The 27439-nt window shown below is 49.2% G+C and overlaps 1 protein-coding gene and 1 long non-coding RNA gene across 2 annotated transcripts in view; one reads left to right on the top strand and one right to left on the bottom strand.

Annotated features, from left to right (window-relative positions):
• Positions 1 to 435: 435 nt before the first annotated feature.
• On the bottom strand, positions 436 to 25782 carry EXOSC10 (exosome component 10). The gene is made up of 25 exons (XM_049618105.1): positions 25633 to 25782; positions 22714 to 22850; positions 20423 to 20546; positions 18756 to 18860; positions 18301 to 18466; positions 17809 to 17923; positions 15859 to 15934; positions 15543 to 15653; positions 15198 to 15341; positions 14482 to 14672; positions 13316 to 13472; positions 13014 to 13162; positions 12781 to 12831; positions 12016 to 12127; positions 10198 to 10248; positions 9946 to 10024; positions 9750 to 9859; positions 8035 to 8130; positions 7640 to 7714; positions 5221 to 5308; positions 4037 to 4110; positions 3339 to 3510; positions 2515 to 2576; positions 1528 to 1604; positions 436 to 869 (listed from the first exon to the last, which is right to left on the bottom strand). The coding sequence occupies exons 1-25, from the start codon at positions 25741 to 25743 to the stop codon at positions 839 to 841; spliced, it is 2664 nt and encodes an 887-aa protein (XP_049474062.1). The 5' UTR covers positions 25744 to 25782; the 3' UTR covers positions 436 to 838.
• A 5-nt stretch (positions 25783 to 25787) lies between these two features.
• The window catches only part of LOC125913125 (uncharacterized), a 2938-nt gene continuing 1286 nt past the window's right edge, over positions 25788 to 27439 (top strand). Inside the window, exon 1 of the long non-coding RNA XR_007454928.1 lies at positions 25788 to 27355. This is a non-coding gene — a long non-coding RNA (uncharacterized LOC125913125). The remainder of the gene's footprint in view (positions 27356 to 27439) is intronic.

Here is a 27439-nt window from a genome sequence, read left to right as displayed (position 1 = left end):
ATGCAAATATACATGTTCAATAATGGTGCTTAACTAGAATAAATTTTGGAATGAGAAAAGATGGAAACTTTAAAGGTGAAAAACTGCAGAAGCATAAATCCAAGTTTGGAAATGAACACACACATAGTAGAAAGCCTTTCTACCAAAGCGTGAAAGCTTATCTCTGTGTGGTAGGGTTACAGACGATATAATTGTTCTCTTTTCCTCATTTCCTACAGTGAACATGCTATTACTTTTTTAATTGGGGAAGTTAAAAAAAAAAAAGGGGGGGGGGGGAGACAGGTACAGGGAAGAGACCGGGCCCTCTAGAGGCCACAGTTGGCTCTAAAGCTGTACCAGCCGCCCCCCACCCCTGCTCCACCCCGCCCCCTCACCCCCCACCCCCCCCACCCCGCCCCGGCCCCATGGGGTCTTTACCATTTGGCTTTCACTGGCATGACTGGAAGGCATGTGAAGGAGGGAGCACGGCTCATGGAACCCTCTTAAAAGGGAGAGTCGATGCTCCATGAACAGGGTGCTCTGTGTTTTGTGGGTGCTGCCCTTTTCTGAGTCATAGGAGATTCTCCTGTGTTTTCTCTCAGGAATGATTCTGGACTTCTCCAGAAATCACAGTGTCCTCAAGGGCACGCTTACCCACAGACAGCCGGAGACGGTGATCTGAACGGGGTGGGATCTGTCCTCTCCTGCCGGAACTGTGGTGGCAGCAAAGGAAAAGTCAGGAACCCGCTTTCTTCCAGTAAGAATTATTTTTAATGGTTTAAAAATGAGTCTGTACAAAACCAGCACCACCGTCTGGTGCTTCCGGTCCGCTGGGGAATTCCAGGGGTCTCTTCCAGTGCTATCTCTTTGGCCAGCTGTGCCTGAGACCTCTGCGGAGACAATATGAAAACAAGAGTTACTTCTTCCAGTTTGGCTGGAGAGCTGCTCTCCGCTGTTCATAAAACCTTGCAAACCTTAATGCACAACTGGGGGAGCCTGGTTTGTTGGGGGTGGGGGGCGGTGGTCCTGGACAACTGAGCTTGGCAGTAGGGTGCCCCCCCCAACCCTGGCAGACGAGAGCGGGCTGGGGCAGTGCCCTGGGGCCCAACGAGGGTGGCTGTGCTGGCTAAGATCTAAAGGCAGATTCCCTCATCAGGCCACCCCCCAGGGGTGAGTCCTCTGGTTTCAGGGTCTGTCCTGAGGATAAGCGTTTCACGTTCTTAACTAAAATTTTCTGAAATGACAACCCAGATTTACTTCACTGATTTTTTCCCCCCCATTCCTCAGAATTGGGCCGATCTAGGAAAATTCCAAGCCTATTTGCTTGGAGGTGACCCCAAGGCAGCTGAGTGGCGATAGGTGGTGAGTGACAGGAATCTGAGTCCGGGACACAGTAACAGCACTCGGCAGTCCCTTCCCCTCCTCCCAGCTCGGCTTTCCTAGAGTGACCGGGAGGGATCTGCTCCAGTGAGGCTCTCTGGGTCTTTCCAGCTGAGACCTCTGAGCCGCTGCTGGGTTTGCGGGGCCACGCCGGCCTTGGCCACATACCTGTCTGGCTTTCCGCTTGGAAAGGACATGCTTTTGTTTCCCACCGACTGTTTAAGTTTTTTGGGTGCGGCGCATTTCTGAAAAGATAAAACGAAAAAATAAATCACTTCGGCTGAGTGATAACCTGACTGCAGGAGACACAGGAAACAGCTCAGAAGGCCCTCCCGAGACACCAGCGCCACCGGTGTGACTGGTTTTCTCTCCACTGGACGTTTCTGGGTGCTCTGAAGAAAAGGCCGTCCGGATGAGCTACTAAAGGGACAGGAGGGCTCCACACGGGCCTCAGCCTCCGCGTGCAAATTTTCGGCCACTTTTGGCTCTGACTGGCACCAACACCCACCGGGGCGAATGCAGGCTTGTGCCGGCACAGAAAGGAGTGTCTGTGGCCTGCGGCTGTGATTCCCATGGTAGCAAACCGCATGCCAGCCTTTACGGCCTCTTTAAAAAAAGCTGTTTTTTTTTTTTTCTTTTTCTTTTTATTGCTGGAAGAGCTGATGGGTATTGTCCGGACTTGGGAAGGGATGAGGTGAGGGCAAAGATATGCAAAGGAAGATGACTGATGATTCCTAGCTGGGCCCTCTTCCCAGCAGTGGAAGAGGAAAAAAAAAAAAAAAGCACCACGAGCACGTGAGAATTCTCAAGCAGATTTCTATTTTTCATGTAAAAATTTTTTTATTTTAGAGAGAGTGTGCGTAAGTGGGGGAGAGGGGCAGAGGGAGGCAGGCAGAAAGAGAGGGAGGGAATCTTAAGCAGGCTCCACGCTCAATGCGGAGCCTGACGCGGGGCTCGATCCCACGACCCGGGGATCACGACCCGAGCCGAAGTCAAGAGTCAGATGTTTAACTGACTGAGCCACCCAGGTGCCCTGTCTTTCCTTTTTTCTTTTTTTTTATTAGCTGTATCTTGTGTTTTGTTTTTTAATTTTCAATCAAAATATAGCTGACATATACAATCTTACTAGTTTTCGGTGTCAAATACATGTCTTACCTTGCCAGATGGCATCTGCTTGTTTGGATCAAACTGGGAAGAAGGTTTCGATTTGCTGTTTCCTGGAAGGTAAGAGAAGAGAGACGCCAGTGATCACGTACAGGAGTTCGTACACCCAACGGGCGGACTCCTGGGTGGGTGCCCGGTGTTCAGGAAGGGTGGGGCTGTCAGCCTGCTGACCCCTTTACGAGGAGGGACCGATGGCTGACACATTTCCACGTGTCACGCTCCCAGTATAGAAGGACAGCCCGAACACTGGTTTCTCACAGATCTATTCTCAGCTCAGGGCAGGTGGCTACAGCACTGGCTCTTTTTCCACCGAGGAAACCCGTTCTGGTCTGCGTGCTGGTCAGATGCCACTGTCGGGAACTTGGGCTCTGAGGTGACAATCCTGCGCTACCTTCTCTCTCTTCAAAGGGACGTGGTGCCAAGGAGGCTGCTCTAGAGTCAGGAACGCCGCCTGTAGCCCCTCCAACGTAGACGGACTCTGACGGGCCAAGGAACCGCAGAGCACCTCACGGGCGTCAGGTTTCTTCAGTCAACTCCTTACCATGTTTGTGTGTCTGAGAAAATGTGTTTCTGGGCACAAGCTACAGTGAGGAAAGACCACGCGTGCCATCTCGCTCAGCTACCAGGGAGGCCCCGGCAAGTAAGGGCCAGCACAGGAGGGCGGGCTTTCTGTCCTGGCGCTGCAGGCTCCTAGGGCACCGGTGCCTTGTCCTTCTCGGGCTTAGCCGGTGCCTAGGGCACGCTTTCTTTGTGCTACAGTTCCTCCCCCCTAAGGCGGCCAGACATTCCTTAAAGGGCACCAGTCCCGGCCTCACCAGCAAAAGCCTTGAAATCCGATTTGCTGTAGTCGTAAGGGGTAAAATCTTTTTCTGGCAGATCTGGGTCTTTTGGCTTCTTAGAAGTTTTGAGTCGTTTCTTCTCTTGTTTCTGCTCTGTGGTCCTCGGGTCGCTTGTCGTTCGCTCTCTCTTCTTGGCGGCGCTTTCTAGCTGTAGAGGGAAGGAAGCACGGGGGTGGGTGAGACAGACGGACGGCCCCACTAGGGACTCCGCCGCTGTGCTGGCAACTGGAAGGGGAGTGCGGGCCGTGAGTCTGGGCAGGGCTAGGGCCACGTGGAACAAATCCCTCGCTGGAGAATGGCGGCAGGTCACTGAGGAAAGATGGGCTATGCACTCTGGAGGGCTCTAGCGGGGTGGAGAACGAAATACACACTAGGGCAGAGCAGGACGGTAAGCAGGCTTGGCTGTTAGAAGCTTCAGCACCTTATCTACTACTAGAGTCAGGGGTACGGTCTGTTGAGTGTAAATTCAACAGAGGAAATCATCTAAGAGGAATTACGATATAAACTTTTTTGAGGGGAAATAAGGCAGGCACTAACCGACAAGCCAAAATGGACGGGGAAGACATAGCATTCAATTTGAACCACAGGGCAAGCCCTCCTGCCATTCGAGGAAAATCCTGGCCACAACCAGGGGCATCGGGTTTCCTAAGAGAAAGAGAAGGGCCGGCACGTACGGCAGCCTGCTGTCGGACGGACACGGCCTGTTCCGCTGTTGCTTTGTACTCTTCCCTGGCCTGGTCCCGGGCGGCTGCAAGAGAGAGCACTGTCTGTGGAGCTGCCGCCTCCGGCAGCCAAGCCTCCTTCCTCACCCGGCTGCCCCGGCTGCCGGGGCCGGCCCTCCCTGCTCCCCAGCCTCCCGCACCGGCCCCTCTCCCCCAGGCTCGGAGGAACGGCTGCCTTGAGGCTCAGGCCCGGGCGCTCTCCCCACACTCTCAATCTGACGGCCCACCTGCCCCTCTCCTGAGAGCCCAAGCCAGACGTCCACCACCTACGTGACTCCTCCCTGAGGACGTTTCGGATGGGCCTCAACCACGGCACATCGAGGACCAGAACGAGACCCAAATCGGTGCCCCGTGCTCTCTTACTCTGTTGCTGGCCACCCTCGTCTTTCTAATCGCTCAGGCCCAAACCTTCTGGCGTCCACGGCTCCCTTCCTCCTCTCACGTGCCTCACCCGACTCGTCATGAAGTGCTGTCAGTGTCCCCACCGGAAACGTCGGCTTCCAGCCGCTCGTCCCCAGCTCTGCTACCGTGCCTTCCGAGCCAGCGGCCCCTCACCTGGGTTACCGCCCTGTCTCCTACCTGGGCTCCCACTCCTGCCCTCTCCACTGGGCCCTCCGTGGCCCCTGAAGATCAGTGCAGGTCACTGCTCCGCTCAGACCCTCCAGAGCTTCCCAGTCCGCTGGGAGTACAAGCCGTGTCCTCACGACAGCCCTTCCTGCTCTCCTCCCCTCAGCCGCGCTGGCTTCCCGGCCTCTCTCTGTGCGCGCCCGACAAGCGACCGCCTCGGGGCCTTGGACTTGTGGGGCTTCCCCTGGAAGCAGCCCGTCTTTGCTCAGTGTCACATTGATTAGACTGCCTTCACCAAACGCCACACAGAAGCAGCCACCACTCCCCCGTGCCCGCCCCCAAGCACCTCCTACCCCTCTCCCTGCGGAAGTGTCTCTGGCCATCTGAAAGGACAAACGTTCACGGTAGGCTGTCCACTGTCCCCCAGGAAAAGGCAAGCCCCGCAGGCAGGGGCCGTGCCATTCTGTTTGCTGCCATACAGGCACTTTGTTGAACAAACAGAATGATGTACAAGGCCTGTTCTTTGACAGACACACTGACAGGCTGACTTACAAGGAAGTGAGCGCTACCTGTTTGCTCCGCTGCCTTCTCCTTGGCAATTTCTTTAGATTCTTTGCGTACCTGCACCTGGCTCGCCAGCTTCCAATGGTTGCTGATCTACAATGAAAACAAACAAGACAAAAACGCTCCGAAACTCAGCCACCCAGGAACGCTGTATTTTTTTAATGGGGTGATACCGGACATGCTAACCTAACAACTACACACGTTCTAAGTCAGAAGTTCCAAATCTGATGACACACACACACAAAAATCCATTTTATTTATAAAATCTTTATCAAGAAGGACAAAGGGCAACTGTATTGCAGGCACTGAGCCGGATGCTTTCCCGTCCGTTGTCTCATTCAATCCCTTCTAATAATCCCCGGGACAAAGGCATTATCATCACCCCCACTTTGAGATGGGAAATAGGTTCAGAGAAGCTAAATAACTCGTCTGAGGGCACACGGTTAGCAAATGGTGGAGCTGGGATTCAAGGCAGGACTTCTCAGGGCCGTTTGCTTCTGTATGAACATTTGCCTGCGGGTCAGGACGCATCTCGCTGACATTAGACAGAAGCACGGTAAGGGACGTACAGTTGCCGAATGGGCCACAACTGGTGGGGGCAGAGGGGGAGAAGGCATAAGATCCACCTGACTCCCCATTTCTAAAGGCAGGAGGCTAACCACCAGCGACAGGGCAGGGGCCCGTCAGGTTTCTGGCCTGACCCTTGGTGCCTAACGAAAGAGCGGGAGGCAGACGGAGCCAGGCCGTCCATCTGACTGGAGCAGAAACTTCCTGCAGGAAGGAAGAAGGCTTTTAACAGACAATTAACAACGCTGGCTCCCAGGAACATCTCATGGGGCTCCAGGGAAGGTATTTCCTTATTCCTCATTATGCTATTAAAAACAAACCAAACAACAGAAGACAGAGTGTTTTAAAATTTAAGCTGTCATCTATAAGAGCCTTAAAGCAATATTCATAAATAAAAATGCATCAAGCTGATCCACAAAGAACTTATCAAACCCAACACCCAAAAAACAATCCAGTGAAGAAATGGGCAACAGATGTGAATAGACACTTCTCCAAAGAAGACATCCAGATGGCCAACCGACACATGAAAAAATGCTCAACTTCACTCATCATCAGGGAAAGACAAATCAAAGCCACAGTGAGATACCACCTCACCCCTGTCAGAATGGCTAACGTTAACAACTCAGGCAACGACAGATGTTGGCGAGGATGCAGAGAGAGAGGATCTCTTTTGCATTGTTGGTGGGAAGGCAAACTGGTGCGGCCATTCTGGGAAACAGTATGGAGGTTCCTCAAAAAATTAAAACTAGAACTACCCTACGACCCAGCCATCGCACTACTAAGTATTTATCCAAGGGATACAGGTGTGCTCTTTCGAAGGGGCACATGCACCCCATGTTTATAGCAGCGCTGTCGACAATAGCCAAAGGATGGAAAGAGCCCAAATGTCCATCGACGGATGAATGGATAAAGAAGATGTGGTGTGTGTGTGTGTGTGTGTGTGTGTGTGTGTGTGTAATGGAGTATTACTCGGCAATCAAAAAGAATGAAATCTTGCCATTTGCAGCTATGTGGATGGAACTGGAGGGTATTATGCTAAGCGAAATTAGTCAGAGAAAGATAAAATATCATAGGACTTCACTCATATGAAGACTTTAAGAGACAAAACAGATGAACATAAGGGAAGGGAAACAAAAATAATATAGAAACAGGGAGGGGGACAAAACAGAAGAGACTCTTAAATATGGAGAACAAACAGAGGGTTACTGGAGGGGGTGTGTTTGGGGGGGATGGGCTAAATGGGGAAGGGGCATTGAGGAATCTACCCTGAAATCATTGTACTATATGCTGACTAACTTGGATGGAAATTAAAAAAAAAAAAAAAAAAAAAAGGAAAAAAAGGCATCAAGCTGTACACCTAACATCTGTGCACTTTGTGACATATAAATTGAACTTCAATTAAAACCAAAAGCCTCAGGGCACCTGGGTGGCTCAGTCGGTTAAGCATCTGACCTCAGCTCGGGTCACGACCTCACAGTCCGTGAGTTCGAGCCCCGCATCGGGCTCTGTGCTGACGGCTCAGAGCCTGGAGCCTGCTTCAGACTCTGTGTCTCCCTCTCTCTCTGCCCCTCCCCTGCTCACGCTCTGTCTCAAATTAAAAAACAAAAACAAAAACAAAAGAAAACATTAAAAAAAAACCCGAAAGCCTCTTTCTTAAAAGGTTCCCAAATGCTTCTGAACGTCAGAATAAAGTTCTCGCCCCTCTCTCTAGAAACTATGCTTATATGTATTTATATATAAAGCGTTTTCTGTATTCAGGAGGTTCAAGATGGGCTTAAGACAAAAGCTAGTTCAGATAATTAAGAAGTCTCCTTTTCCTAGAAAGTCACTCTTGGAAAGGATGGCGAGTCCACTTACTTCATAGATTTTTGATGACGGATCAAACTTCGCTGCCTGAGAAACGTGAGCTCGGCGTTCGAGAGAAGGCAGAAACTGGAGGGACGGAAACAGTCGTGTTAAAGGCGGTCAGGAACTGGGCGGGGGGTTTCGGTTGGTGTCAGCGTGGGAGGCCTCGTTCAGAGCGTCAGCCGAGCCATAGCTCACTGGCATTTGAGCGAGGTATCCTTGCCGGTTTCATCTGAGAAGATCCCGACTCCATCCCAACCTGGACACCAGGGACAACGGACACACTGGATTCAGGGGCTCCCTCTTCCCTGGGCTGTTGGCCTCTTTTCCAGGCAAAAGGCCCCTACAGCGGCAGAAACCTCTGCCTGTTCCGTCAGCCCTCAACTAGATACACCACGCTTACTTACCATCCTAAATGGATTTTCAAAGGACTCCATTATGTTCTGGGCTTTCTTCTGTGCAACTGTTAGTGGGCCCTTTCCACTCTCTTCAGCACTAGGTTCCTGCAGGGACAAACAGAAAACGACCAACTCATCACCGTCATCATTTTGTGGCAATACGATACAAGCAACGGCATAATCGTAACAGTAATAAGAATACTGGCTAATTTTCTAGGGCTCTCGTCTGCATAAAGCACTGTAATAGCCTGTAATAGCATGCAGTGGGGTGTACTTAACATCTATTTATTAAAACAATGAACTCTCACTGTGTCCTTACAGACTATTAAAGTATGTGGTATTATTCTCCCCATCTTACAGATGAGGAAACTGAGGCACAGAGAGGCTAGGTCTTCCAGACCCCGACGGCTAACAGCGGCACAATGAGGACTTTAAACTTAGGTCCATCTGGCTCTAGAACTCGAGGTTGTAACCGGACACTCACAAATGAAAAAAATTACACACTTTTGCGGGGAATCAGGACAATTCTGCACCGGGGTGTTGCTTCCAACCGGGTTCAGCATGCACGCTATCCTTCCGCGTGCTCTGTGGCAGCAGTCTTGCCACCCAGGGCACAGAGACACGACGGTCTGTTAAGTACAGAGCTTCCGTGTTCACACAGCCCCAAGTTCACGCTCGGATTTGTAGCTGCTGAGTCACCTTGATGACTCAGTTAAAGCGCCTAGATTTCTCTGGTCACAAGTTACTGAAGCCAGACCCAATCTGAGTTTATGTGATTAAGTGAGAAAGTTAACTCTCAGGCACCACGTCTCGCAGGCGGCATTTTGTCTTCCTGGCTGCGGCCTCGCGCTCTGGGGTGATTCTGGAACCTACGGAACCACCCAGCTGTTTCTCACGTGAACACCTGCTAAGCTCGATCCTCGTCTTTGTCCAAACGGATCAGACGCTTGCTTCTCTTTCTTTCCAGAAATTCTGAATTTTTCCTCTACCCCCTCTGTTGTTGGCAGTATTCAGTCTTACCTGTGTATTTTCCCTTCATCCTGGTCATTTTGGTATCTACCTATCTTGACCAACAACCACACCGTTCACCCTCCCTTTGCAAACAGCCTGAAATTCCAGTACTGGCAGAAACACCCACTAGGGAGGACAGACCGGGACAGGCTCCGTCACAACCCAGTGCGTATTCCGGGAACACGGCCTGACCCAGGTTGGCCACACTCGGTCCCATACTGGACGGGGTCACGACCTACCACGGCTCAGCCCCTCTTTGGGATGGGAAACACATATCTCCCCGCTTCCCAGTGCCCTCATATCCTGCCCTTCGCTTTCCTTAATCGGCCAGCGTACAGAGTTACGCTCACGAGAGTGCTCAGCAGGCCCCTTCTGGGACTCAGGCCGAGCCGCCTCCACTGTGGCTGTCGGGAAGGTCCTGCTTACGGATCACCGTGGCCCACGCCCTCCTCCCCGCCAGGCGTTAGCGCTCTCGTCAAGGTGTTAACCCTTCCTCGAGGATCTCTTCACACAGAGCTCAGGAGACAATCCTCTGCCCATCTCTCACAGACTGCTTAGCAGATCTGTCTCCATGCCTGTCCCCTCCGGCCTGGGTTTTACTTCTGGCATTAGCGTCCACAGTGGATGCGATGCTCCAGGCACACAGCCTGTCTGATAAAGCCAACAAATCCCTGCCGGTCTACATCACCTCACCGGCGAGTCCCACTACTCACGTTAAATAACGTGATGACAGCGGTAGCGATCAGGCATTTGGTCTCTGGAGGGGCGTCCTCTTCTCTTTGGTCAGGGAAGAGGCTTGCCTGTTTCTGCACGGGCACGGGCCCTACAGGGATGGAAGTCAGTAAGGTCAAAGCCTAGCGGACAGCGTGCAAGGCAGTTTCCAGGACATTCCAGAGGCCTCTACATTACCGTCGCTTGCGACGACAGGGTAGCCATCTGAAGGGGCGTGGGAGCAGTCGTGGGGTCCAAAGAGAACATTCTCTAATCTCTGCGTCAGAAAGAAACCGACACGCCTCATGAAAGCCTTGCAAGCGTGCAGCAGCTTTTCACTACTGTGCTGGGGGCTGCCTTGGACAGGGAGGTTTGTCCTGCGCCGGCTCTGACTGGTGTCGCCCCCCCCCCCCCGCCCACCGGAAAGAGAGGACAGATGCAGGACCATACCTCGGGACTGGGCAGCAGGCTGGTCTTCTTCACGCCGGTTGCCACTTCAGACTGAGGAGGAAAAACAAAAAGCATCTGAGGAAAGGTACGCCAGTGGGGTGCCCGCACGTGTTTCCCTGGCATAGACTGTGCCCTTCACTAGACTGTCGTTCACGAGCCCAGAGATTTTCTTTCGTCCTTCATCCCTTACAGCGCCTGGCGATATGATCAGTTGGTACTCGGTAATTATCTGTTGAATGAAAGAATGAAAGCCTTTCTCGTGGCAAAGGGACGACGCAGCAGATTTGCAAGAGCTTGAAAGAGATTCTTGTCTGGAGACCAGGGTTTCTCTTTCCCTGGACAAGCTGTAGAGCCAACAGAGGAAGCTTGAACACGAGGACTGAGATGTGTATATCTTTACACATCCTAAAGGAATTGATTTTAAGTCTTTCTGGGTCAATAATCTTTCAAAAAAATTACAAATACGGTTTACCATATACCAATATTACCACTGAGGCAACACCGTTAAAAATTGTCCCCTCCTAACTCGGAGCCTGGAGCCTGCTTCAGATTCTGTGTCTCCCTCTCTCTCTGCCCCTCCTCTGTTCACGCTCTGTCTCTCTCTCTCTCTCTCAAAAATAAAGATTAAAAAAAAACTGTCCCCCCCCCCCCAAATACAAACCAAGACACGTAAATCTATCTGAACATGCTGTAGCATCGACACAGGCGTGTGCGCACACACACACACACACACACCCGCCACCGTGTCCGCACCCGGGCGCCACGTGCGTGGAGATGCAGGTAACCGGACTTCCGGCTGGCTAGCCTGCCTTCACCTGAGTTTGTCGAAAGTTTGGCATCTCCTTCACAAAATCAGCTCTTCCTGAATTCCCCATTTCTATCCGAGGCCCTCCTATTTTCCCAGTCACCTAGGCTTTATATTTGGAGTGAGTTGTCCTGGACTCGACTTCCACTATCCCCAAATCCACAGTCTGAGAACACGCCGGGGTACTTCGCACGGTGCTCAAAGAAAATGGCAGTCACTTTCATCGTCTGTTACTAATTCCCATCGACCTTTCTTCTGATGGCGCTTCTTGTTCGTGTTCCTTTCCTTCCATTTCTGGGACCGCCAAACTCACAAGACATTATCGCTTCACATCTTGGACCCCTGCCAGGCTTCCAAAACATGCTCCCTGGACTGAGACCCTCAATCCACTTTTTTTTTAAGTTTATTTATTTAAGTAATCGCTACACCCAATGTGGGGCTCAAACTCACAACCCTGAGATCGAGAGTTGCACGCCCCTCCGAGCCAGCCGGGCGCTGTGACCCCCAATCCATTTTATTCCACCAGGTTAACTGCCTCCCAACAACAGCTAACTGGCCCAGCCATTAGACATTACTTGCTGTTGACTTATTGAAGACAGGATCATAAAATAACAAAGATGAGCTTCAGCTTTTCACTGTCATCAAGAAGACATGTCTACTGGCTTTCCTAGCCCCTATTATTTTCTTGGGGTTAAAAAAATTTTTTTTTAAATTTTTATTTATTTTGGGGGGCAGAGTGTGAGCGGGGGAGGGGCAGAGAGAGAGGGAGACACAGAATCTGAAGCAGGCTCCAAGCTCCGAGCTGTCAGCATAGAGCCTGACGCGGGGCTCGAACTCACAGACCGCGAGATCATGACCTGAGCCGAAGGTGGACGCTTAACTGCCTGAGCCACCCAGGCGCCCCTCCTGGGGTTTCTCTTTAGCATGGAGACCAGATCGTGTATGGAGAAGACCACAGGTGCCAGCAGACAGAGCCTGGTGAGCTGAGAACCTTTGGCAGCAAAGCTTCTTACCTTCAGCAGGGGCATCTCCCGAGCCTGCTGGATCAAGAGGTGCATCTCATTGATCTGCTGCCGTACGAGGGGTGGGACAGGGTTGCAGCAAGCTATGATGCCCTGGGGTTCCCTGAAGACAAGGAAGGACAAACTCATCACTCCGGGACACGGCCCTCCGAGGCTTCCAGACAAGCACGGTGATCAGGGAAGCCCGAGCGTTATGGCTGAGGGGAAGACCAGGGAGACGAGCTCCTAGCGGGGGGCAGTCGGGGCCAGCCGCTTCCGCATGTGCTCTCTGCTGCAGCAAGCTTGGAGGAGGTGGCCCCTGCAGCCTGCCTCCGGCTAACAGGGAGAGCTGGAGGGGGGCACCACAGCCCTGCCGAGCCGTTGCACTGCAACGGGGTCAACAGGAGATCACGAATTTGGATTCTCTGTGTATGCTTCAATGAACATCATAAAGCATTCAAAACCCCAAGATTCCAAATTACAGAGGAGAGCATCTGTGACACTTTCCTCCCTTCAGAGTGGGTACTGGAGGCTCAGACTCACAGCGGATCCGATCTGAGGCGTAACCATTGAAAACGGCTGCAGTTCAGGAGCTTTAGTTCCTACTGGGCAGTCCAAGGGAGGAAATTCTGAATCCTTGGACTCGTGAACTTCCTTAGAGCACTCATTTTCTCTGAGTCAACAGCACTGGGGTAATAACTATCAGAGAGGCTGATTTTTGAAGGATAAAATTTCTCTGTTGAGAAAGTCAACATATTTATCAGTTCTCAGACTCACTTGGGCAGTTCTTCAGCTATCTTTAGCATCATGTGGTTTGGCAGGACGTATCTAGAACAAAACACACAGTGGTAGCACGTTAAATTCAGCCAGCGAGCCCCATTAAAAGGCTACAACCCAGGAGGGGAAAACGTAACACACTTTCAGGGTGAAAAGAAAAAAGCCCATTATTTCCTTGCTATCCGAGCCGCTCAGCCTAGGAGCAGATATTAAAAGAACGTCTAATCCCTTACCCGTAACTTTCATCTTCCCTACGAGCTGTTTTATCCCTCCAGGCAAACAGCAGCTGGAAGGCTGTCAGCTGCTGTGTGTTGAGATGCTTCTTCTGCTTCCTATACAGTTCGAGGTAGGATTCGTCCGTGAAGATAGGTTTGATGAATTTCTGCAATGTATTACAGAACATTCAGGATCAACGGGAATCAGAATTGTGCCCTGGGCTCTTGAAAACGTTCAGCTCTTTTCCTCTGTGTAAAGAGCAAAGCAAAGCACGAGGACCCGGCCCGAGACAGGGTGGCCGTGACCGGTGACACTGTACCTTGAGGCAGATGTCCCTGCTCCGCTGCCACACCACCTGCAGCTGCACGGGCTGCTGGTTGCCTCGCTCCCACAGCTCCAGCCTCATTTTATCATAAATGTAAAGCAGGTAATGGGTGTCATCTCGGGCGTAGTTGAGCATTTCCTCAGGCAGAGGTCTAGAATTGCAACAGAGGCAATAATTTTGGTTTCTGCCCCGGGTGTGGCAACGTAAGCTATGTGCTCTGAGGGTGCTAATGAGACTTGGGCTCCTTTTAGTATCACAGCCAATACTCCAGTTATAGCGACATTTCCTACATCTTAACAGGACAAGCCACTGTCTCCACGGTTGGGGAGAAAGGGCAGCAGGTAACAATGTGGTTGAAAACAGAGACCCTGGGATCCCGAGTTTGAATCTTAGCTCTCAACACCTGTCCTCGGACAAGTCACCGGGCTCACTTTCCTCACCTGGGAAATGAAGGCCGGCACCTCACAGGCTGCTGTGGGGACCATCCAGCACAACATCCCCGAAGCTCTTAGCTCAGTGCTTGGCACATGGCAAGGGTTAAATAACAGGTAGTGGCTTTCAGGCTTTGTCAGTTTTCATCTTCTATCTGGGCTTTGTTAGATCCTCTTTGGAAGTTGTGGTGTGCACAAGCGGAGGAAAGCTCATTGGAGGAGGCTGCTTCATACAGCAGCTGCAAACTCAGGAAGCCGGCCACCTGACAGTGACCGAGCTGAGCCCAAACCCCGGAAAGTGTGGCAGGACTCCACCAAAATCTTACACTCCAGTAAATACTCATTATAAGGTGCGATCACCTACATACCTTAGAATTCTTTCAGACCTCTGGGAATTCACCACACACACGCACGCACGCACACACACACCCACCCCGACTGCAGAGATCTGAGTTTCAAACGAGAGACCGGGAGGGATATAGACACGAACATGGCACACCTCTTCCAACGTCTATTCCCGAGAAGCATGGTGTGATAGCCCCACATACACTCCACGTGGTCACCCTAAAACTTCCAGCTGTGCTGGAAACAGCTGGAAGAAAGACCAGCGACATTCAACTCAAGGTCTGGCTCACGTCACAGTCTGAACAAAGGTCTGCGTGGACGAGACGCTGATGGGCACCCATGCTTCCTGCGCCATCAGCGTTTCCTCGTTAAGCACAAACTGACCGTATCCTCCAATCGGCCAGCTGAAACTGTTTGTTGGCTTCCACGTTGCAGTACAGTTTCAGCAGATGGTCCAGCGAGTGCCTGCCCAGGTTAAGAAGGCGTGCCGCCTGATGGGTATCGAACATGTTCACTACATACAACCCGAAGTCTTTCTGTAGCCACTCTATGTCTGAATCAGCACCGTGGAAGACCTGAAAACAAAGCCGGAGTCAGGGGGTACAATGTGCACGAGGCCACTTGGGCCCTGAAACACACTCTACCTCTAGGGGATTATAACTCTGGAATTAGAAGCCAGAAGGCAGATTCAGATGGGTTCAGTTTTAAACGCTTCTTTTAATTTGGACCGACAGCCTTCTACACTCCTAATGGCACACTCTTCAAGTCTGAAACTGCTAACAGCCAGTGATTCTGAGAAAACAGCTCCACTAGCTTCAAGGATAGTCATTAAGTCCGCAGGATCCTGATGGCACGGGCTCACTGCAGGAATCCTTAACATGATGTACCGTCGCCCCGGGTGGTAATGAGCTGTAAGCTGTATCTTAGGCTGTTCTAATTGGGGCTTAGAAACAAAAGCAGTTTAGCGTGGGGGATCCGAGTGCAGGAAATTACAATGATTTCTCTCAACGTCACCAGGTCCATGTTGAAATAATGAAACAGTAAAACGAAAGCACTTAAATCCTGCGCTCATGCGCCAGGGCTGGAAAAGGCTGGCTGACCTTAACGATGGCGGGGTCTGTGAGGCTCTCATTGAGAATGTACATGTCACTTCGGAGCTCCAGGGTGTCGACAATGAAGTCTTCTGTTCGGGTGGAGATTTGCATCAGGCAGGTCAGCCCCAGGAAGCTCCTGTAGGAGTGGTGCTAAAACCCGGAAAGAGGGGAGAACAGGGAAAAATGATTTTGCTAGGCTTTCCTTCATGGATTTTAGGAGGCCAGCTATAAAAGTTACAAGGCTGATTGGTCTTTGCCAAAAAATAGATCTGTTGGTATTAATTTTATACTCCTCAAGGAGGTGCACTCATAGAGGATGTAAAATTTCACTCAAGGTCATTCACAACTTACCTCTAAGTCTACCGCAAACTCCTGACAAGTCAAGAGCTTCTCATTGAGCTCCACCAGTTCGTCCAGGGAAGATACAAAATGGCAGGGTGTTTCTCCCACAGGCCTATATAACTGGAGCACGAACGCACAGGTAGGAAGAGAGAGGAACATTACGAATCATCCTTCGCTAAAGCACAAAATGAATTAGGGGTTCAAGAAATGACCCAAAGTTGCAACCTTCTACTTTAAAAGATATTTAAAGAAAGCCAAGATTGCACTGATTGGATTTCTCCTGGGCTACCTGGCCATCATCCATAAACTCAGTTTGGATGCTAACCTGGGGTTCTGGCTTTTGAAGGACTGAATCTGGTGGAGTGAAGTGATCTAGTTCATACTGATAAGGATGTGCGAACCTGAATAAACAAAACAAAAAGAAAAGTCCTTTTGAGGAGTTTTGTGATTCAAGGAAGAACAACTGCTTTAATCCAATTTGTAAAGACAAATGAGCAAAGAACACTGTGAAAATATCTTCTCTCTATAAAAAGCACCATTATTTCAGTGAGAATTCAAGGGCATCAAAAAAAAAAAAAAAAAAGATCATGTCATACTGGTTCACCCTTATAATGTGATTAATTAAAAATCTACTGATTCATGGGGCACCTGGGTGGCTCAGTCGGTTAAGCATCCAACTCTTAATTTTGGCTCAGATCATGATCTCAAGGTTCATGGGTTCGAGCTCCACACTGGGCTCTGCGCCGATAGTGTGGAATCTACTTGGGATTCTCTCTCTCTCCTCTCTCTCTCTTTCCCTTTCTCTCCCTCCCTTGCCCTCTCCCCCTCCCCCTCTCTCTCCCCACTCTCTGCCCCTCCCCTGCTTGCGTTCTCTGTGTCTCAAAATAAATAAACTTAAAAAAAAAATCTCATTTATAAAAACCTGAACTCTTATTTCAAAACACTGTATGACTGCCATTGTGGATGATAAAAAAATGTGCAGTGTAGAATTCCTTGTGGTTTGGGGGGAAAAAAACACAAACCTGTGGAGAAAGAGAGGGAATGGGGCAGGTATCTCAATTGGTCATATGCTAAAGGCTCTATTTTTTGTTTTTCTGTCATCTACTTGCATAAAAATCCTAAATCTCTGAGTTCCTTGAGGGCAGGGCCATGAGTCATCACCTTTATTCCTTTGCACCTGCCTGTGGCCTCATGGTGCAGAGCTGGGGCCGAGGGCATGCCGTTAGGGCAGACTCCAGCTATATGTGAGAAAAAGACCAACACCAGCAAAGTCCTTACCACCTTTTCCTTTCATACGGAAGGCAAGGTCCCTTTGTCTATTTTAAGCAGTTAATTATTCTTTTTTAAATTAATTAATTTTTAAAAGTTTATTTATTTCAAGAGAGTGAGAAACAGAGAGTGTGTATGTGAGCAGGGGAGGAGCAGAGAGAGAGGAAGAGAGAGAAAGAGAGAAAGAGAGAAAGAAAGAGAGAGAGAGAGAGAGAGAGAGAGAGAATCCAAAGCAGGCTCTGTGCTGTCAGTGTAGTGCGGGGCTTGAACCCATGAACTGGGAGATCATGACATGAGCAAAAATCAATAGTCAGATGCTTAACGACTGGGCTGCCCAGGCACCCCTACGCAGTTTTTGGCAGATGCTTACGCTGCCAGTGAAAAATGCCGTCTCCCTACTGACTTTATTGGCAGGCCCCTATCTCATGCCTGGTGAGAAAGGCAGAATGTCAGAGAGGAAGGACAGTTTTTTTTTTTTTTTTAACATTTATTTTTTTGAGAGATACAGGGCATGAGCAGGGGAGGGGCAGAGAGAGAGGGAGACACAGAACCCGAAGCAGGCTCCAGGCTCTGAGCTGTCAGCACAGAGCCCGACGCAGGGCTCGAACCCATGAACCATGACATCATGGCCTAAGCCGAAGTCGGACACTTAACTGACTAAGCCACCCAGGCGCCCCTAGAGGAAGGATAGTTTTAAGAAACTGGAGGTTTCGAGTTCTGGTTGTGTGGGAAGTCAGCATCTCTCGGAGGGGGTGGTGGGGGTGAGAGCGAGTGCTACCTCTGAGGACTGGTGACGGTTACCCAAGATGTCACCTGTGCAGGCCCTCTGTGAACACCAGCAGCAGGTGTGACCAAAGAGATCCACTGTTAGGATAGTGATAACAATCACCCATGCCTCAAATTCTCTGTTTACACGGATATATTTTACAAGAGTGAAGCTGAGTGAGAATGTGGCATAAAAGCAATAATCACTCACGGCAGAAAGTCCCGACAGGCAAATACTCACATGTCCTGCTCCACCTGCTGGGTTCTCTGCTGATGGATGAAATCAGCCAGGGCAGGGGGGACATCCAAGTCCTCTGGACGATCCTGTGGGCGTTCCCTCCTTTCTTTAGAGAGTGCTAGAGACCCAAGGAACAACAAAAACGTCATCCCAGGGCGTCTGGGTGGCTCAGTCGGTTAAGCATCCAACTTCGGCTTAGGTCATGATCTCACAGTTCATGAGTTCGAGCCCCACATTGGGCTCTGTTCTGACAGCATGGAGCCTGGAGCCTATTTCGGATTCTGTGTCTCCTACCCTCTCTGACCCTCCCCACTCGCACTCTGTCTCTCTCTCTCAAAAATAAACATTAAAAAACAAAAACAAAACTGCCATCACAAAAGGGGTGAATACATTCACATCTTGTCTAGTTATGGAGGAGTTAGCTGGCTCCTTCCAAGACAGGGAGGCGGGGGGAGACCTTTCCCGCTTTCTTTAGGCAGAGTCTGCACGACTTACCCTGAGGGAGGGGTTTCTGAGCGTTGGGCTTGATGAAGATCTTAGGAAGAAATGGTGTGTTGGAGTTGTCGATCCTTTCTCGGAATTTAAGCTGAGGCCGGGCGATGTTTTTGGCATGAAGCAACCGGAAAGTTTCAGATTTTGTTTTTTTGCTATATTCTCCTGCCTACGATAACAAATACAAATAGCTTATAACATCGCAACTCATCGATGAGAAATATAAATCCCATTTCTGCCTTCCAAGAGCATTCATTTGAGAGTGTATGTTGTGGATTAGGTTGCAGGGTGCAAAGGAGAGAAGAGGTAATTAGGTGGTGCCTGTCCATGAGAACAAGTTGGGCAGTGGCCAGTTCTGTGTCCAATGAATCAGAACAGAAATGCAGACTTGCACGGCCAGGGGCCCTATTGTAAAGCTGACATTAGAAGCTCTAGTCCATGTGAAAAGCCCCCCTCACCTTGCGGTTCCAGCTGGACACTATCGTCTTGGGGACCTGTAATCCTGCAGGGAGGACTGGCTGTTGGTTCTTATTCACACCCGAAGCTTCATCCAGTAAAATACCCTAGGGGCAGGAGACAACAGTTCAGGGTTAACAGGTTAATTATTTGACATTCTTAAGAAATACATTCAGGGGCGCCCGGCTGCGTCAGTGGGTTAAGCGTCTGACTCTCGGTTTCAGCTCGGGTCACGGACTCGCGGTTTGTGAGTTCCAGCCCTGCACTGGGCTCCGTGCTGACAGTGCGGAGCCTGCTTTGAATTCTCTTTCTCCCTCTCTCTCTGCCCCTCCCCCACTTGCTCTCTCTGTCTCTCTTTCAAAATAAATAAATAAACTTAAAAAAAAAAAAAGAAATATATTCAAAGAATCATGCGTGGGAACATATATAAACACACACAAGAAAGTCAGCCCAAATAATTAAAACATTATTTGCTCAAAGACAGGGCAGTAATTGACCACTCCCAACCCTTGATCAGTTCCCCTGACAGCTCTCAGTTGAACTGAAAATTGAAAAATGATTGAACAGTGTGATCTGGCCCACCAAAAGAATTAAAAAGACCCTAGACTGTAGCTATTAAACAAGGAAGGATGGTACTCAGAGGGAGAATGGAGGGTGTTTTGATCCATTCTGCCCCATTGAAGCAGACGTAGGGTATCAGTCTGGGCATCCAGATGACAAACGGTAGCATGGCCGGACTTGAAATCATAAAATATGAGAACCTGCTGAAGGACCCGTGGGCACTGAGACTATGGGAGGGATGACTTCACAGGACAGGAGTGTGTGATTTAAATATCTGCAGGGCCGTCACATGGTTGAGGGTTCAATTTGTTTTGGATGATCTCTGTGTATTTCTGTAAATAACTGCTGTAGAATTGGGCCTAAGTAGACAGTAAGCCAGATCATATGATCCACATCTCCTTCTAATCATGCAAATCAGGCTGTTTAGCAGATAGTAGATAACAGTAAAAAAAAAAAAAAGACTCAATTTTGGTTAGGTTCTGTACCCAGAAGCCTCTTCTCTCGCAATGCAAATAGGACTTGCAAACCTGGAACGTGGATTTCTTAACAGGCCTCCACTGAGCAGTGATAGGTTGAAATAACTTATTTGAAGACAACTGTGTTATCTTTGGGGAAAAAAGGCCAACTATCAGGAAGGGAATGTCATTGGAACAAGAAATGCTAAATTTCTGGGGTGTCTGGGCGGCTCAGCTAGTTAAGCATCTGACTCTTGATTTCGACTCAGGTTATGATCTCATGGTCGTGAGACCGAGCCCCACGCTGGACTCTGTGCTGAGTGTAAAGCCTGTTTGGGATTCTTTCTCTCTCTCTCTCTCTCTCTCTCTCTCTCCCCCCCCCCCCACCCTTTTAAAAAAAATAAAAATTTTAAAAAAAAAAAAAAGAAATGCTAAATTTCCTCTTCATTTCCTCAGATGCTGGGGTTTCTTTTCATATTTTAATGATACAAAAGCTCCTCATTTGTTAATTACCTTTTTTTTTTTTTTTTTTTAAGATTTCATTTTTAAGTAATCTCTATGCCCAACATGGAGCTCCAACTCATGACCCTGAGACCAAGCCAGCCACGTGCCCCCATTTGTTAATGATCTTAAGAGTAGGGTGAAACACTCACCACTCTTTCCAGAATGACGTCGTTGGTATCAACCAGCAAATCAAACTTGTCCTCCAACTCTGTCACTTTACTTCGGTCCTTAATGTTGCTTCGACACCCGTGGTACTGCATTACTCTGCTCATGCTAAAAGGACAGGAAAACCAAGGTTAGTTGGTATACCTTTATTCATTTGTTCCCAGTCTGATAGACAGCTTGAAAGGCTTGGCTTAGACTGTTCCCGATACTTTGTGATCAAACTAATAATATTTGCACCCTTATAGCAAAGTTATGTGGCCTTGGGCAATTCCCTAAATCTCACTCAGATTCATGTTCTTCATCTGTCAATTGAAGGGATGGAAGAAATTACTGAAAGCTTCCTTTAAATTCTAAAGAATGCATCATACTACGTAAATAATACACTCCGCATTCATTGCTTTATCATGAAATCTAAAAGAGATTCTCTAACTCTGTCACATGACAGTTAAACAAAAACACTGTTTGTGTACTGTCTGTCCTCATACTCTTATTAAAAAGCTAATCCTCACGTTCCTGCAAGCTGTATGATAGACTCTTGGATCTAGGCTTTCAAGTCCCATGTTATTCAAAAAGATTCACATATAGTGCAAGAGTCAATATGTTTTTTAAAAGTTAAACTCAAGGGGCGCCTGGGTGGCTCAGTCGGTTGAGCGTCCGACTTCAGCCCAGGTCATGATCTCGCAGTCCGTGAGTTCGAGCCCCACGTTGGGCTCTGGGCTGATGGCTCGGAGCCTGGAGCCTGCTTCTGATTCTGTGTCTCCCTCTCTCTCTGCCCCTCCCCCGTTCATACTCTGTCTCTCTCTGTCTCAAAAATAAACAAATGTAAAAAAAAAAGAACAAAAAAGAAGTTAAACTCAAAAGGTACCAAATAACATTTCCCTAATCAAAATCCATTGTCTTGGGGGACCTGGGTGGCTTAGTCAGTTGAGCACCTGACTCTTGATTTCAGCTCAGGTCGTGATCCCAGGTTGTGGGATCAAGCCCTGCATCAGGGTCCACTCTGAGCATGGAGTCTGCTTATGATTCTCTCTCACTCTCTCTCTCCCTCTGCCCCTCTCCTCCGCTCACTCTCTCTCTAAAATAAATAAAATTGGGGCACCTGGGAGGCTCAGTCAGTGAAGCCTCTGACTCTTGGTTTTGGCTCAGGTCATGGTCTCATGGGTTTGCAGGATCGAGCCCCACGTCAGGCTCTGTGCTCATAGCAGTGCGGAACCTGCTCAAAATCCTCTCTCTCTCTCTCTCATCTGCCCCTCCCCTGCATGTACACACACTCTTCCTCAAAATAAATAAACATTAAACAAAATAATAAAAAAATGAAATAGATGAGAAAAATCCACTCTTTAAAAAAATTTATTTTTTTAATGTCAAAATATTTTTTTAAATTTTATTTAAAACATTTTTTTGTTTATTTATTTATTTTGAGACAGACAGAGAGAGCAAGCAGGGGAGGGGCAGAGAGCGAGGGAGAGAGAGAATCCCAAGCGGGTTCTGCACTGTCAGCGTAGAGCCCGATGTGGGGCTCGAACTCATGAACTGCAAGATCACGACCTGAGCTGAAACCAAGAGTTGGATGCTTAACTGAGCCACCCAAGTGCCCCTAAAAAAAATTTTTTTTTAATGTTTATTTTTGAGAGAGAGAGAGAGAGAGAGAGAGAGAGAGAGCGAGCACAAGTGGGGGAGGAGAAGAGACAGAGGGAGACACAAAATCTGAAGTAGGCTCCAGGCTGTGAGCTGTCAACACAGAGTCCGACACAAGGCTTGAACTCAAACTGTGAGATCATGATCTGAGCTGAAGTCGGACACCCAACCCACTGAACCACCCAGGGGCCCCTATTTTTTTTTTTTAAGTTTATTTATTTGAGAGAGAGAGTGCATGAGTAGGGGAGGGGCAGAGAGAGAGGGAGAGAGAGAATCGCAAGCAGACCCCATGCTGTCAACGTGGAGCCCAATACGGTGCTCGATCACGTGATCAGTGAGATCATGACCTAAGCCTAAAAGAAGAGTCAGACACTTAGTGAGCCACCTAGGTGCTCCAAGGGTTTTATTTTTTTTAAGTAATCTCTACATCCAACGTGGGGCTGGAATTCACAACCCCAAGATCAAGAGTCACATGTTTTACCGACTAAACCACCCAGGTGCCCCCACTGTCTCATTTTTATATGTTATAGGTCTTGATAGCACAGAAAAATATGATTAAGATCAAACTAATCTAGGAAAAATTATCGTCTTCTTTATATTCATTATTCTCACTGTAATAAAATAATAGAGTACTCACCACTGAAGCAACCTGTCTCCCTGTGTTTCACAAAATGCCTGGAAACCAGGAAAACTTCGGTAGAAATCATACTCATCGCCAAACTGTGGTAGGCCCCCAGATGCCTTGGTGACTGCCACCACTGACCCAAGAGCAAACTGTCAAAAACCAGAAAAAAGGCATTTTTTGTTTAAAGTTTATTCATTTATTTTGAGAGACAGCGTGTGTGCATGCATGCAAAGCAGTGGGGGAGGGGCAGAGCGAGACAGAGAGAGAGAGAGAGAGAGAGAGAGGGAGGGAGAATCCCAAGCAAGCTCTGCACTGTTAGTACAGAGCCCGTTCTGGGGCTCAATCCCATAAACCGTGAGATCATGACCTGAGCCGAGATCAAGAGTCAGACGCTTAACTGACTAAGCCACCCACGCACCCCAAAACAAGCATTTTATCTATCTATCTATTTATTATAACAAGCATACTTTAAACAGGGGTCCCCATTCATTCAAAAGCTCATTTTTCTCAGGGCGCCTGGGTGGCTCAGTCAGTTAAGCGTCCAACTTCAGCTCAGGTCATGATCTCGCGGTCCGTGAGTTCGAGCCCCGCGTCGGGCTCTGTGTTGACCGCTCGGAGCCTGGAGCCTGCTTCGGATTCTGTGTCTCCCTCTCTCTCTGCCCCTCTCATGCTCACGCTCTGTCTGTCTCTTTCTCTCTCTCTCTATAATAAATAAATGTTAAAATAGGGGCGCCTGGGTGGCTCAGTCGGTTGGGCTGCCGACTTCAGCTCAGGTCATGATCTCGCGGTTTGTGAGTTCGAGCCCCCCATCGGGCTCTGTGCTGACAGCTCGGAGCCTGGAGCCTGTTTCGGATTCTGTGTCTCCCTCTCTCTGACCCTCCCCCGTTCATGCTCTGTCTCTCTCTGTCTCAAAAATAAATAAAACGTTAAAAAAAATTTTTTTAAAAAAGCTCATTCTTCTCAAGATTTACTATATACAATACATTGTGCTAGACGATGCATCTTCACACATTCAACAAATATTCATTCAGTGCTGATTTTACCTCAGGAACCAAGTTTTGGAGCTTACATTCTTGGGAGAGTGGGAGAGAAAGACTAAATACATACAAGACTAATATTCAAAATGGCCTGGGTTTGGGGACGCCTGGGTGGCTCAGCCGGTTAAGCGTCCGACTTAGGATCAAGTCATGAGCTAACGGTTCGTGAGTTCGAGCCCTGAGTCGGGCTCCCTAGTCAGTGCAGAGCCTGCTTCGGATCCTCTGTCTCCCTCTCTGTCTGCCCCTCCCCTGTGCTCTCACTCTCTCAAAAATAAACAAACATTAAAAAAACAAATGGCCTGGGGCACCTGGGTGGCGCAGTCGGTTAAGCGTCCGACTTCAGCCAGGTCACGATCTCACGGTCCGTGAGTTCGAGCCCCGCGTCGGGCTCTGGGCTGATGGCTCGGAGCCTGGAGCCTGTTTCCGATTCTGTGTCTCCCTCTCTCTCTGTCCCTCCCCCGTTCATGCTCTGTCTCTCTCTGTCCCAAAAATAAAAAAAAAAAATAAACGTTGAAAAAGAAAAAAAAAAAAAAAAAAAACAAATGGCCTCGGTTTGAATCTTGGCTCTGCTACCTATCAGCTGTGATCTTGGGTAAGTTGTTGAATTTATCTGGACCTTAGTTTTCTCCTCTGAAAAAGAGGCATAATAAAAGTGCGAACCCCATAGAGCTGTTGTAAGGATTAATTGAGCTAATGAAGTCACAAAAGGTAGTGCTTGGTAAGCACCTAAGTGCTACCATTATTACTACTCAAATTGAGGTCCATGAATTTTCTATGGGAATTGACTTCCATGTTTCCATTTAGGCAAGCATCTAAAACATAAGAACATTCTAGATCCTTTCACTGACCAAAGTATAACCATCACTGCCCACGACTGGACTTGTGTTTATGTTCCAGTTAGTGCCAAGTGGTTCTTTATTTTAATTGTTGTGTGATCATGAGAAAAAAAACCTGAAGTGCTGTCATAAAGAAATCATGGTTGGTAACATGAAGGCCAAATGACACCACTGTGAGTTGTGTAACGAATGGTTCAAGTGGGGGGGTGGGGGTGGGGGAGAGAAAGGAGGTGGGACATATGGTAGCTGGTGAGCCTGAACGCCACCCAATCAGGACCATGGCTAGTGGTCCAGGAACTATCCCAGCCAAACAAATGAATTAATAATGACATCTGCTAATGATGATCCACCTAGCTGAGTGGAGGTTGGGGGAATACACAGTGCTAATTTACAAGTTATTTTAGTTTTGTGGATTTGTAAGAGTTATGCACGAGGCATAACTAAACCTACTTTTGTTTGTTCATATTTAAAAAGCATTACACAAATAATTTAGATGAACCCTCTCTGTGTTCCTCCGAGGAGGCAATGGTAAATGTTCTAAGGCACCCAGAGGAGGCTGAGTTGGTGGCAGCTGTTACAGGTGACATTAAACCCAGGGTCTGGGATTATATAGGACTGCACCGCATAAGAGGGAAGGAGGATCATCCCGGCCGCGGGAGAGGAGGATGCCCATGCGGCGTAAAGCAGCCGAGCCCCTCCGGGGAGTTGGTCAGGTGGCTCAGGCCCGGGCGGGGACGAGGGCCCGAGGGCTGGGGACATCAGGGTGACAAGGAAGCCCTTCCCAAGACGCTGACACGGCTCTCCACACCCGAGGCTGCATGGGCTCAATGTGAGAACGAGGGTCCTGGGAAGCGGGGCGCCCCTCAGTGTTCGCGTGCGATCACCGCCCGGGAGGGGAAGTGAAAGACTGTGCCCGGCTCGGACAGCGGCCTCTCGATCCCTACCCGGGGCCGGCAGCAGCGCGCGTGCGGCCGGCTGGGCGGCCGCCGACTGGATCCGGGCCTACCTCTGGCCGACCTCGGGCGGCTCCCGATGCCCCAGAGGCACAGCAAACTTACCTTCACGAAGCTGTCCGCGTCCGGGAAGCCCGGTAGCACCATCTCCCCGTCGGGTTTGGCCGCGCTAGTGGCCGACTGGGCCTTGGGCTCCCGGGGGCTGGGAGGCGCCATTTTTCCCAGCCTGCACGGCTCTTCTCGCGAGAGCGCCTCGGGTCGACGCGGCGTGCGCGCACTACGCAAGCGCAAAGTTCGTCTTCTCGGGGGACGTGCTGGCTGGGAATGTGAGTTGCTTTCCGTCCCTGAGCGCCGCGGCCGGGGAGTTTACATTTTCTCTTTAACCTCTTATCGTATCTTCTTGATAACCTTGTGTTTTACGGTGGGACCCGGGGGATCCAAGTATCCTCATTTAAGGCCAGCTCCTCGCAAGCTCGTCCCGTGCCCGCTTCACCCGCTTGGTCGTGTCTCCTGTAATGATGCCCTTTCTCCGCACAACTGTGAGCCACCCAGGCTTCCTTGTAATGATGCCCTTTCTCATTCCTAACGGCCTACACGTGTGCTGGCATCCCTGCGACAGAGACACAAAACATCGCCGCACACCTCCTTCCAACAGCCGTCACGTTTCTCTTGCCCTTTTTTTAGGTAAACTGTTGGAGAAGGCGTTTTCCTGCCACACGGGCGGGCCCTCAACTCTCTTGACCTCCTCCAATCAGTCATTCCTCCCCATCTACACCGCTGGAAGCACTCTTGCTGAGGCACATATGGGGAACTCACACATTTGTTAAGTGAACCTGGGAAGAAGGGCTTTTTTTCTGAGGGAGGCAGTTTTGGCAGCCCAGGAGATGGTTCGGAAGGTTAGTGGGGTGTAGCCTTTCTCCTAAGTTCAGGGGTGGCACACCTTTAACAATTCATTTGGCTTAGTAAATGTTCAGTAAACATTAACAGATCCCATTATTCAGACTGTCCTATTAACAGGAATATCCTATTAAGAGAACACTCGTTTTCACTCTCCCCCCTCCCCACTGGCAGGGTACCCTGGCAGAACAAAGACCTAGCCTGGGTCATTTTAACAACAAATATTTTCAAGCACTTATTCTGTGTGGCTCAACCTAATACCACATTTCAGGCTGTGCTGTGTGCTTTACATGTATTATCTCGTCCTCAAAACAACCTTATGGGCTAGATCATACTATTCTCCATACCGTCCGAGGAGGAAGCAAGCATAGATTGAATAACTGCACAAAGGTAGTTTGAGGTGGAGTTGAGATTTGAAACTAGGTAATTTGACACCACAGCCTGAGTTCTTTCAAACTACTTTACATGCCTCCCAGAGTTTTAAGACCTAACCTATAGAAAGGTATCAGGGCTTGCAGGGATCCTGAAAGTCCTTTGCTACATGCCTCCCTTCACACAGGGTTACGTGAAGCCATCAGGGATGGATAGGTTAATTACGACTGTCCTTAAAGGTTTCCATCAGCTCATCTTCCTTGGGTCATTCATCTCAACAGAGTTGGAAGTTTTTGTCTAGATACAACCTGAAACCCGTTAGATTCACTAAAGATCTTAATCCTGGTGACTCATGTCCAGAGTATGTCTTTTCCATTGATAGCCACCATTTTCCCGAGTCCATTCATTCCCATACCCTTTATCTTTCACAGAAATGGTAATGTCACTGTAGTCCCTGATAGTGATTTCACGTAGAACCAAGAAAGTTATGGTGCCCGTATTTTCTGGAGCAGAATAGTTGACGCGTGGCGTAGAGTGACTATAGAAAAATCTAAGACAGGTATGAGACTTTCTAACTGGGGGGGGGGGGGGGGGTACTTTATTGGTTCTACGTGAAAACACTATCAGGGACTACAGTGACATT

Source organism: Panthera uncia, assembly GCF_023721935.1.
Source record: "Panthera uncia isolate 11264 chromosome C1 unlocalized genomic scaffold, Puncia_PCG_1.0 HiC_scaffold_4, whole genome shotgun sequence".
Classification (NCBI taxonomy): domain Eukaryota; kingdom Metazoa; phylum Chordata; class Mammalia; order Carnivora; family Felidae; genus Panthera; species Panthera uncia.
The sequence above is the reverse complement of the archived record's forward strand: the minus strand, read 5'-3'. Positions and strand labels throughout refer to the sequence as shown.

Excerpts from the sequence above, each read along its gene's own strand:
- EXOSC10 (XM_049618105.1), bottom strand. The coding sequence starts at position 25,743 with ATGGCGCCTCCCAGCCCCCGGGAGCCCAAGGCCCAGTCGGCCACTAGC. Across the intron at positions 15,654-15,858 it reads TTCAAAAGCCAGAACCCCAG|TTATATAGGCCTGTGGGAGA; the intron begins GTTAGCATCCAA and ends TTCGTGCTCCAG. Across the intron at positions 7,715-8,034 it reads TTGAAAATCCATTTAGGATG|TTTCTGCCTTCTCTCGAACG; the intron begins GTAAGTAAGCGT and ends CCGTCCCTCCAG.